The sequence below is a fragment of the Ostrinia furnacalis genome, unplaced genomic scaffold (assembly GCF_004193835.3).
Source record: "Ostrinia furnacalis isolate ACB-3 unplaced genomic scaffold, ASM419383v2 OfSCF0419, whole genome shotgun sequence".
Lineage (NCBI taxonomy): Eukaryota > Metazoa > Arthropoda > Insecta > Lepidoptera > Crambidae > Ostrinia > Ostrinia furnacalis.
Window position 1 is genome coordinate 8,222 of NW_021130658.1, and position 12,848 is coordinate 21,069.

At 36.8% G+C, this 12,848-nt stretch overlaps 1 protein-coding gene across 1 annotated transcript in view; it reads left to right on the top strand.

Annotated features, from left to right (window-relative positions):
• Positions 1-12,848, top strand: part of LOC114364381 (uncharacterized) — a 46,481-nt gene continuing 33,633 nt past the window's right edge. The window contains exon 1 of the mRNA XM_028320522.1: positions 1-68. Coding sequence (XP_028176323.1) covers positions 1-68 — 68 coding nt within the window. The remainder of the gene's footprint in view (positions 69-12,848) is intronic.

Here is a 12,848-nt window from a genome sequence, read left to right on the forward strand (position 1 = left end):
ATGATTGACGTACAAACAAAAGGCGAGAGACAACCTTACCCCGTCGGGGATGAAAAAAGAAAAGTTGTGTGAGCGTAAAATTAGTTTTTTCCGCTTTGAATGGCTGTACCGCATGGACTGCCTTCCGTTGGGTAGATACGCGTTCATCCTATGAAGAATACTGCCAACGAATATTAGCGAGTTTGTGGATGAGAAACTTTTGGTATTTTTTGTACGGAAGTGTACCAAACACTTTGCAAGTTGTTTGTTTGCAACTGAAAAATCTTGAGAAATCTTTGGAGTAACTGAATAGGAAACTAAACAGATGAAAATTGTCCATGATCGGGCTCAAAAGTGTGCATTTTCACAACTTTCTTTCTTCAGACTTTAATGTTAACCAACGGTTTTCGACACAAACCTATCTCGCGAGGGACTCGCGGCAATCGCAACTGACTAATAAGTTGTTCATACTTGTAAATTAGATGTTAAGTCTACAAAAACGGTATGTAGGTATTGGTTTTGTTTAAGCTACAACGCCAAATAAGTAGTGTCTCTTCGTACACTTTTTCAAAACTTATTATGTTTTATTTTTTGGATACACTTACAGATTTATTTCAATTCATAAGCCAAGACCCTGCCATAGCATCATATACCTATTTATTAAGTGCTATTTTAATATAAAAATTGTACAAGTCTAACATGCTGACGCTTCTTCTTCATGACGTGAAATACAGTGTATAAATAATCGCAAAGAATCTAAAGCTATAAATAGCGGGGGTGATTTGTGAGCGTATGGTTATAGTCTGTGCCAGTAAACAATGTGACATTCTATATCGATTTGAAACCGTCCGTGAGTTACGTAAATCTATGCAATCGCAGACAGCGGTGACCGAGTTTGTTTCGGCGCTTCTTTTCAGCACTGGCTTATTTCATTAGTTTGTCTTGTATTTAACATTTTAAAGCCCCAAAAGAGCAACACTGTTAAACTTAGGCTGGGTTGGCTGGCATTTTAACAAACGTCAGAATTTGTTAAACTCCATACAAAAAATACCGGATATCATTATAGTCATGGTTTTTAGATGGTGCAACTCAGCCTTAAATATGTAGGAATTTATTACTAACAAGTAGTTTACCTGAATATAAGTTTGTATTTAATTTAACGTTGTTTTCAGTGGTTTCAGTGTTGGGATAACTTAATGATCTTAATTCATTTAACTCTTCAACAAAAGCTTCAAAGAAAATAATGCTACTTGTTTTACAAAATCTCACTAGATTTGTCTTGACAGCAAAAACATTGTTCCGAAATTAACTTACTATTGATTTTTTTGTGATATAGCTCTTTTCAAGCAATCTCGAGCCTAGCTTGTAGCACAAAAAGATTAGACAGCACAATTGTTATTGATATTTAACACACACAACTGAAATATCATTATGAATGGTTACACATATGAAACGACTCCATTTCTCACCCACAAGGGTTCTCCGTTGATCCGAGATGCAGGTAATGATCAGGTCTAAAGTAGAAGCGAGCTTCTTTCTCCCGGAATCTTCAACCATAGAGGAACTGGCCGTCTTACCTCAAACTGTCAAAACGCAACTATCTAGAGAAGTAAAATTCATATGCTTGAGGTTGGGTATCGTTAATAGGCTTTATGACGCACTTTACTAAGCTTAGACAATAAACGTGGTAGTAGCGCTAACGATTACTAAGGGAAGGTATTAACCGGCTGGAAACAACAGCTTAGCGTAATGCCTGAAATAAATTTAAATGGTCATCGTCCGATACTTAAGTAGGCACTAAACAGGAAGGTTAGGTACGGTCACTAGCCGATCAACGCACGTAATGGACTATTCTCCCAATGAATTTTAAACTAATGTCTTTGACATAACGTTTAAAGTCGATTGAAGAAAAGATATTTAACTTTAGTAGATTTACGTGTTGAAACTGTAGGTACAAATAATTTGACAGCGTTGTGTACAAGAAAATGGAAATGCTTTAGCTGTTTCCACACGCTGGCCATAACATTGGTCCCTATCTAACGTGTGGATTTACAAAATAGTATTGGCATCAGCTTTAGGATTTTCTAGATCCACACGTTGGACGACTATTGACGACAAATGTTGGGGCCAATGTTTGGATCCAGTCTAATACAGTTTAAACCAACTACTTTTAAAATAAAAACTACAGTGAAACATAGAATCTCTTCCTTTTTCAAAGTCGATTAAAACGTGTTACGAGTAGTAGCTCTATTCCTTTGGCTACGTTCTAGCTCTGTTCGCGAGTACGAGCGTTGTAAGCGGCTATCAGTTAATTGAATTTCATTGTTACAGTGGGTACAGTCTTCGCCAACATACACAAATGTTCACAAGTCTAAAGCCGTAAGGTTTACAAAGGCGTATAGGACAGTATGGCTAACTATTTTATGATTAGGTACCAAAATTACTCGATCTAGGTACGTTACGATAAGAGAAGGCAGTCTAGTGGGCGGCATGCCGGACTAGAAAAGCTTCAGTTGTGGAATCAAATCCCGCTAGCATCAAATATATGTCAATTTTAAGTCGTCTAAGTAGCCCGACGGATTAGCAAGCTGAAGTGGCAATGGGCAGGGCACATAGTATGCAGAACTGACGGCCGATGGGGCAGCAAGGTTCTGGAGTGGAGGCCACATACTGGAAAACGCAGCGTGGGACGTCAACCCACAAGGTGGACCGTCGACCTGATGAAGTCATTGGGGGAGGCCTATGTTCAGCAGTGGACGTCCTGTGGCTGAAATGATGATGATGATGATGAAGTCGTCTGTTAAAGTTACGCGATTATTTATTTGCACAGTTCGTGATTGTGACAGACAATTAGAATGTCAGACAATTCACGACAACACAATGAAGATTTCAGAGTCGGAAAGTCCTTGTAAGTTCGCGATATTGGCTGTTTATGAAACGCTTAGGAATATAAACGCCTACTCTATCTATAATATTATTGATTCAAGTTTAACAGTTTCTACTTTAAACGAAAGTGGGTTAAACAAATAAAATTAAATGATTATGAATTCACTGAGATGTTAGGATTTAGGATGCAAAATTAGTTTCTATTTTAGCGTTTTCTTTCTCTATGGCTCTTTTCCTTACTTCACCCACACACACGTTCTTATACGACCTACCATTACGCTACGCTACCAATAATTATCAAATAACTCATAAAACTCATTTATTTTTGCTTTTAAAAGCGCTTTTACACGTCCCTGTATTAACCCTACCACTGCTTCGGGACAATAAATGGGCCAGTGCTGAGAATAAGCAGCGCTAGAAACTCAGTAAAAAAATATTTAAAAAACGCTTATCTTCTTACAAAATACCCAATATTTACTAGCGTATCCTTACAGCTGTTCATGCGAAATCCTTTTTTGCACCACCAAAAATCGAGTCAAAGTCGACCTTAGACACTATAAAAAAGGCAAACCACCCATTTCCATAAACATTGAAACAAAATGTCACCGAGTCTGCCGTCCTTACGCTTCCACCTTTTTCTTCATTACCCAGTTCGTTATGACATTGCGGGCTACGTATAATTTAACTTCGCCAACTTCGCCGTACGAACGTTGAACTTCGAACTTCGCTCCCGATCTACATTGTATCGTGAATGTACAAGTTTAGAACTGCCTAAGGAAGCTGGCACGTTTATGATAAGGTACGTTTCATTCTTAAAAAGTTTCGTTTCGTTAATTTTAACAACAAAATACATATATAGGGTGTCCCAAAAAGTAGTGTCAAGCCGAAGCCCAGAGGTAGAGCATCACTAGGGCTATCCGAATCATCCCCATGTATGTTCCGTGATTTTTGATAGTTTTCGAGTTATGATTGTTTTAAACTGTGCTTAGACACTTTTTTGGTCACTGTGGCGCGAATAGATAAGGTACATGCCTGATTTTTTTTATTACTATTAGATAAATACTAGGGCTAACTGATTCAGAAGTATTTACGTCCATAACACGAATGTAAACCAAAAAAGTTAAAAATCCTATGTGGTAAAAAAAAATAACTCGAAAACTATCAAAAGTCGCGGTGATTCCGGGTGGGGAGTCGGGTGGTATCCCTAGAGCTTCTTTTTTCTGGGTTTCGACTTATAACACTACTTTTTGGAACACCCTGTATATTACATAAACAGCGCGTATTACAATGACGCAAGATGGCAGTGTTCATCTTAATGTACCTTCATTCATTCATAATAACTTCTGAAAGACAAGTTGACTTCTGAAATGAATACTGTCTTGAAGATTTTGCGAACTTCATACACAAAGTCAAACGAACTTGAAACGTGATACCTACCTACTTTGCACAGTTTCAGTGCTGATACTGTAACATGATCTTGTGGTTGTGAGATTTTGTACGTTTTTTGGAGACTTCATTGTTCTGAATAAAAAAATGGCACACAACTTGTTTGTAGGCCTATAAATTGATACCTTCTTATACCTAAATAAGTAGGCATCAAGCCTTTTTGAAATCATTTAGATTACAATAAATCCTATAAAACAAAACAACAAACTAAAAAGAATAACGGAAAATAAAATAGGAGTGTTTGTTTTTGAACTTAAGGTACTACTTCGAAAATCAATTTATAAATGGAAAGTTAAATATTAGCTTCAATTTTCTTACATAATATGGCAATTCTAATCTGCAAATAACTTCGTCGAAAGCTTTCACGCGAGTGTACTAACTTTTCAATACGTTCTTGAAATAAGTCGTTATGCCCTCGTTACCGTATGAATTGCTTTCATATTTGTTCTCCGATCAATCCCTGCTTCAGGAATTTGGGGCAATAGAAATATTATGGGAGTTGCTTGTTGTGATGGACCTTCTTCGGAAAACGTGTAGGCTTGAGTACCTAACCGGTATTTATTTAACCAGGGATCAATTTTTTCGAATCTCCAGCCAGGTGACTTTTATTTAAAGAACAATATAAATATTTAGAGGGATTGGGAACACACAGAATTATGTTATGCATATTACATTAAAAATAATGTCGGATATATCAAGGAACATAGACATAGGAACATAGGTGTCCCAATAAAGTGTCAAATGTAGAGCTCTAAGATCACAGAAAGACTCTACGCTCCAAGCCCGCCGACAGACTGGTGGATTGGTGTCGGTGTCTTTATTTCAAATGAAGAATCTTGTCGACAACTCTGTCGGTCGACGAGTTTGGGGTGTATACTGCATTAGGCTACAAGAATCATTTATGCTTCTTGATTTTTCATAGTTTCTACTTGACACAACCTTTTTGAGGTACCTAACCTGCCTATAAAAGTTATAATAATCTTCTTCCTACGTCACGTTATATAACGACCTAATTTACGTTCATCAATCACTCGGTGTCAATTCGGTCAAGGGAGTAAAAAAGATATCCGCCAATTACGGTAGTCTTCTTATAGTAGTCACCTTCGAACTTTGTAAAGATTAGATAATATCTTTTTTGCTCATTATAGTGTAGAAATATGGGTGTCCTATCTATATCCGATGAATTCAGGTAATGCTTAATTAACTCGGTCTCGCTTATCTTTAAATTGTCAATATTGAAAAACATGTCTTTAAATTGTTACATAACACGTCACCTGATTTACTTAGCTACTTATTTTTTTAAAACAATAAGAGCCTTGCCCCACTAGCGGATTGCAAGCGCTCCGCTTTGAAGCCGCTTGCAATCCGCCAGTGTGGCAACTCTCTTAGGGTTCTGTGCAAAAAAGAAACACGCAGTCGAAGTTACGAGTAAGATCTTTTTTATAGAGTTTTAAATGTCAAAAACATCGGTTCCATTGTCATCTTTATTAGTCACTAGAAACCCTAAAATACTTGTAACAATAAACCCTTAAATGCCTCAAGTAGCATTCTTGGTCGGAGACTTTTTTAGAGAAAAGGTTACACAAATATGTTAGACAAAAACGATTTCGGGGAAGCGAGGGTGAATATCGCTTGAAGGACCGAGTGAGTGAATTAAGTTTGTATGAAACCTTTATATCAAGACGTTATCACTATATTTTGTAAGTATACAGGGTGGAAACGATAAGTGATCTCACTCGATTATTTCTAAACTATACAAGATATCGAAAAACTGGTTACTGATCCTGAAAGTGCTTGATGAGCTCTTTTAAACGGTACCAATAATAGGTTACAGAATAAACTGGAACTACCCGAAAATTCAATGTTTTCAGCTTCCATACATTTGGTAAAGTTACATAATATTAAAAACTACACAAGATATCGCATGACTAGTTACTGATCCTAAAAGTGCTTCACGAGCTCTATCCAACGGTATCAATAATAGCTTACAGAATAAATTGGATCTATCCAAAAATTCAGTGTTTCCATCTTCCATACATTTAGTACTATCACAGTCATGGCACTCATCTCTTGATAATATTATAGCAAGTAAAGCCTAAAACTAATCTTATCCACAAATAATTTTAAATAAGATGCAAGTTACGAGTTTATTTAACTGACTTTTTAAGTTTATTATTTAACAAAAAATAAACAACACTTCTAATATTGTGTGGTTGGCATACATTTAGTATGGAAGCTGGAAACATTGAATTTTCGGATAGTTCCAGTTTATTCTGTAACCTATTATTGGTACCGTTTGAAAGAGCTCGTGAAGCACTTTCAGGATCTGTAACCAGTTTTTCAATATCTTGTATAGTTTAGAAATAATCGAATGAGATCACTTATCGTTTCCACCCTGTATATTTTTTGATGCAGAACATGGCAGGTATTTGACCGCTATCGCACCTGTTATTAAGTAAGATGTAGTCTAAGATGGTACATAATATCTGCCCTAAAAATAAATTAATATAGGATGCAAGGAATAGGTTAATGGTGATTTTACACCTACATTCTTCTCTAAATTAAATGTTATTGTAGTAGAAAACTTTACCTACATTTCTATAATATCTTTTGAAGGTCACAACTATAAGTGGAAATGATAACCAAAAACTTTGATTTAAATAGACTTATTTTATGGTACAACCAAAAATTTGCATATTGTGCGAATATCGCGCCACAGCTGCACTCTGACATCCATCTATTGGACCGATTGAGCGAACACAAAGAGAATTCGAACGAACGAGCCGAAAGTAAAATAGACGCATGACTTTACAGTCGGAATACCAAAACGGATGTCGATCGGTGTTAGCTGGATTTTCGGCTGAAAATTCATAGTTTTTTTCATGACTTTTGACTATATCCTACCAAAGGGAAGTTTTAACTTTGGCAGTTAAAACGGTTGGACTTTGCCTTTGTCCGTTTTCACGCTATATTAAAAAAAAATATTTTTAAACGGTCGTAACTATAGGTACAGTCAACGTCAAATAATTCGTGACACCCAAAGTAGCCAAAAAGTTCGCAACACGACTTTGTTCCAATGAGGGCTATCGTTTTAGCGCTCACCAGTTAGCGCCACTGTAGAGTAAGGTCCTGTCACTTGCTAGTAGCGAAGACAGTGGTACCAACTGGTAAGCGTGAAAGTGGTAGGAGGACTATCGCATTTGCACTCATCAAGATGGCGCCACTGCAGAGTAAGGTCCTGTCAATCGCCAGGGGTGCCAACTGTTAAGTATAAAAATGATAGCCCTCATTGGAACGAGGTGTCACGGGTTTGGGTTTGACATGCTCCTCGCATTAAAACCTTTTTAAGACATTCTTTGACTGTTTTTACTCGTAATTATATTTTTTTATCCACAACGAGAAAGCCTCGGCCTGCATTTTACCTGATACAATTATGTTAACATTAATGCTCCAATATAATTTGTATTTTACTAATATTTCAGTGGAGAAGGCCAATTAATAATTTAAAGCACTTATTTACGAAAACTAAGCGACTCTACCAAGAGTTTTCTGCATATTAAGCTAGAAGCGACTGACCTGAGGGTACTAATTTAATTACCATACTATGTCATATTCACGAGATGTCTGTGGGGATACCAGATTAAACATGGCTCCTTTGAGAGCTTTCAGATGCTATACTGTATTATTATGTGTATTAACACCTAGCGCTGGAGGAATATCTTGATAGTTTGGTTAGGACATAGGCCTTAATTTGCAACATCCCACTTAGTTGAATATAAGGGTGTTAGAAGAGAAGATTTAAATAGATTTTCATCTAAAACGAGAATCATTATAATAGCCATGTGCAACATTACTTGTAGTAACTTTGTTAACTTAGGGCTGATTTTTCAATCGTCGGATAACTTTTAACTGAAGAATAAGTTTGGCACATTGACAGTTTTAATATGGGAAATATGTCAAAATGATAAGTTTATTCTTCCGATAAAAGATATCTGACGATTGAAAAATCAGCCCTTAAACATAATCAAATGAAGCCTATGGTTAATTAAGTATACTGTGTTATGGTTGTTAACGAAGCCTGACACAGTTACAATTATCATACAATAGAAATAGAATCTCCATTTAAATCTAAATAACCCAACCAAAATGCCCTTGAAATATTTAATCTTCAAACAGTGTAGAAAACGATCTTTTGTGTTATAATTGAGTGAGACAAGCATCTCAGACTGAAATGGTTTGTGAATAGCTCCCGAGTGCTTCATGTTGATAATGTTACGAAGAATTTAATAATGAAAAATAATAAACGATTTCACAACGTTAAGAAAATGTTTTCTGTTCATCTGGAATTCCATCTTTGTCTGTTGTTCTTCTGTCTCAAGTATCAGTGTAAGAAACGGATTTTTTTTAATGCAGAACAAGACAGGTATTTGACCGCAATCGCACCTGATGTTAAGTGAGATGCTATCTAGGAAAATATGGTACATACGAGCTGCCTTGGATTATAGTCTTCGGGAAAGACAGCAGCAGGCAAAGAATTACATCATATTTATTATTCTTCTCACATACTCTACTTACAGTATACAGTCTAGGGAAAGCTTTAGAAATAATGACTCATCATGAGTACTCGTATAAAATGTGAAAATACACAACAGAGTCCAAACAAATGACAGGGATAACTGCTACATACTATGCATGAATAAACCCACTTGTTATGTACGTACTTTATGAGATAGTAGGCAGCTCGTCAAATATGTTGGTTTTAGTACCAACATATGATGTAATACCTACTTGTAAGACCTTTTCTTGGTAAATGACAATCTTTTAGGTCTTTGCCTGTAACAAATAAAAAACTATGATATAGAGGAGAGAAACACGGGTCTCAATGTGTCATTTTTTATATGAGTTACATTAGAACTCATAACACATACTTTTTTATCACAGCTTGACGCTTTTTTATGTACTAATGGAACGCGAAAGTTTAAAATCTTAAAAAAACACTTAGCTGCTTATGAAGAAGCCTCTAAAACCGTTACTCCAATGCGGAGACTTATTTTTCGTACACAAAAATGCGGCGGTACGTTCCAGGCGTCTCGCCGCATTTCCATTGGCGATTTTCCGCCTGAAAGTAATGCGCATTTAGGCGTTTTCCGCCATGGAGTAATGCGCATTTAGACGTTTTCCGCCACGGAGTAATGCACGTTCGCCCTTCTTCCGCCAGCGGTAATGGAGGGCGATACATGCGTCACATTCCATGCACAAAAACGTCTGGATCTGTGTAACGCGGGTGGATTATTCTGACATAGGTTTCCTGTTTTTATTTCATTAAAATCTTGCCTAGTTTCAACTTATGTTATGTATACTTTTGGTTAAAAAAATCCTACAGCACCAAGCCTACCTACATAGCTCAAGTAAACTTATGATGAAAGTTTATATCCTATGCTTTTCTTAAAATAGAGGTTTTTTTTATCGCTTGTATTTTAGGTATGTTAGGTCTATGTTATCGAGGTTTCAATCAAGATTCGTAAATTCAGAAAACTATTTTCCATAATCCTGTGTAAAAAAAACTCGAGTTTATTGTAACTCTATTTTGTTTTGTACCATCGGGCTGTACTATAATTTTGAAGCAAAATCGAACCTATTACAATGACATAAAAAGCCACAATGTGAAGCTTGATGTGCTGCCTTACCAAAATAGACCTCATTCATGTGCGTGTCGAAATATCAATAGCTTGCGTAGAGCGTAGCGTGCCGTCTTATGTCGTAAATAATATCGTTTACGATCGAATCGATTCGTACCTAACCTACTTCGAAGCTAAGTTCACTGGATTCTAGGTCTTGTTATCATTTAGCTTTTGCCTGCACCTCGGAGAGTATAGAACGAATCAACCTGGGCAGGCATTAGTAGGCGGACCTCCCACTAGGCGGATGGGCGATCTGGTGAAGGTTGCGGGAAGCACCTGGATAGATAACGTAACCTCCGTTATTTATTAACCGAATAAAATATAAACCAAAAACATTTTTTTCTCTCTTTCTTTATGTGTAGCGGTGATTGAAAATTAAAAAAAGTTAAATTACCCCGCATCCTTCTGTAAAGTTATGATCGGTTGATATATTTTGGAATAATGCTTAGGTTATAATTTTCCTCCTTTCCATTACATACACAAATCCCGTTGGGGCAGAAAAGTTCTCGAGTGGCGACCACGGGCTGGACGTAGCGTGGGCAGGCCTCCTACTAGGTGGACCGACGATCTGGTAAAGGTCGCGGGAAGAGCCTGGATGCGGGCAGCGCAAGACCGTCCATTGTGGAAAACCTTGGGGGAAGCCTTTGTCCAGCAGTAGACGTCATTTGGCTAAAATGAACTGCTTCAGCAGTTCGTTTACCTTCCTTCCCTAGCTCTATTGCAGCTTGTTACAACTATTAGTCATGTTGCCTAAATGTTTTCTTTTTATACTAAATCGATTTCAAACATTGACTGAGCAGTGAGCATAGTAGAAATAAAATGAGCGATGCACGGCATTCGGCTGTCGTGCACGTCGAACTGTTAGGCATCTCGAAGAATGGCAGTCACGCTTTCTTTTAAAATTATGCCAACATTTCGATGCTTAGGTAAAATGTAACGGTGTTATAAGTTTAATTTATTGGAAGGGTGTATTAAACTTTGCTTTTGTCATTTGTTTTATTTATTCTCGCTGATTATGGTGATTCTTTTTTGTTTTAGAAAATTAACTTTAATGTAGATTCTCATTTATTTTTAAGTGGTTGGATCTATTTCGTAACTAAGGCTGAGTTTAATAACTTTGACCGTAATAACCGGTGGTTTTTGTGTGGAGTTTGACAGATTTTTGAGATTTGTTAAAGTAAAAGTAAGATGGTGAAACCCAGCCTAAAAATCTACTCATTTTCTTGCTTTTATATTTAAAACGTATGAACCATAAAAATATAAAGACTACTTATCGTGCATTTTATAGTTATGGACTTTTAGGAATATTCACTTTTTCAAATGACCGATTGAAAAGAGTGAATGGTGAAGTAAAAAGTGAATTAGAAATCCAAATGCAGCTGCTTACCTAAACTACAAACAGGTTTTTGCTCTATGGTCATGAAACTTTACTAGCAGCCTTTACAATGTAAAGTTCAATTGCCGATTAGCAATTCTAATTGATATCCCGACCAGTCAATATTAGGCAACTCGACCCGACCCGCATACATCACGGCTATCTCCATGGCATATGACTTCAGCCACATATCACAGATTACACCCGTATCTGCAATTGCCACTGGCCAAATGGTACATGTCAATAGGGCTACTACAAACAGCTGTTCACGCAGTTTCGGGTCTATCTTTCACTGTCGCTCATGCTAGCATCTCGCTTTGCGTGAGAGGGATGGAAACATTCGACGTAGTGACCGACTGTATATTAGTTTTCACTTTCGGCCAAACAAAGTACGGTCGACAGCACGTCAACGTAAACACTGCGGTATCTGACGTAGTTGCGATAGGGGCGAGTTTGCAACGAAAATGTATAGCTTGATGTGCTGTCGACTGTACATTCAGCCATATTTCCCTTTTCGGCCATAAACCAGCCGAAGCTTCGGCCAAGCCGAATATCATAAATGCGTGAGTAAGACGGTGACGAATAACGTTTGGATATTTTAACTTTTTTTTTTTTTTCTTTATTTGGGACAACAAACAGTTACATTGAGGGCTTATGTACTAAATCTTAATAATTTGAAAATTTTGTAACAATGCAACCAGCACCATTGTCCACAGATAGGATCTAAAGTAGTAAATTGCAGAGCTTCGACAAAATTAAACTATTACTTAATGTGTAAATGATGTTAGGGTTGCAGCAAAGTTTTACAGTACAGTAAAAATTCGGCAAGCTACAAAATGCAAAAGAAAAAACGATTATTGCAACCAATGAAAAACTAAGTACATAGCTTATACATAATATTATAGTTTGGTAATGACAATGACAAGAAGTCACACTAATAATAAAAAGGAGAAAGTATGCGAGTATGTAAGTGTGCATATTTACTTGAAAAAACTTCGGATAGCGTTTTTCGGAGTAACCCCACTGGTACGCAAAGCATGTCAAGTGTTACTATGGCACCTAGAGTGGTTCTTATAAGTGCCATTTTGCAATGAAATTGTAGTCTGATGTGCTGTCGACTGTATAATTGAATGGGCTATCTTGGTGGAGTAATGACAGATTGTTCAAGCTATTAAGGCATTTATAGCACTAAACTATGAAGACTGAAGAGCTACTGTCATGGCGATTAGATAACAATTCAGAGTACTAAAATGATACAATGACTAGGTACTATACATAATGGACGTGTATGTATAGGTGTATGTAAGTATATACATATAGCGGCACGAAATTCGAAGCTTCGTGATATTTTCATACAAACACTACTACTGTTTTATTTAGAAGACTGATTTTTCTAAATAAATCAGTATTACAGGTTACAACACATCAAACTTCAACAAAGCAACATGGATTGCGACTGAATAACATGCTACAGTGTTTAA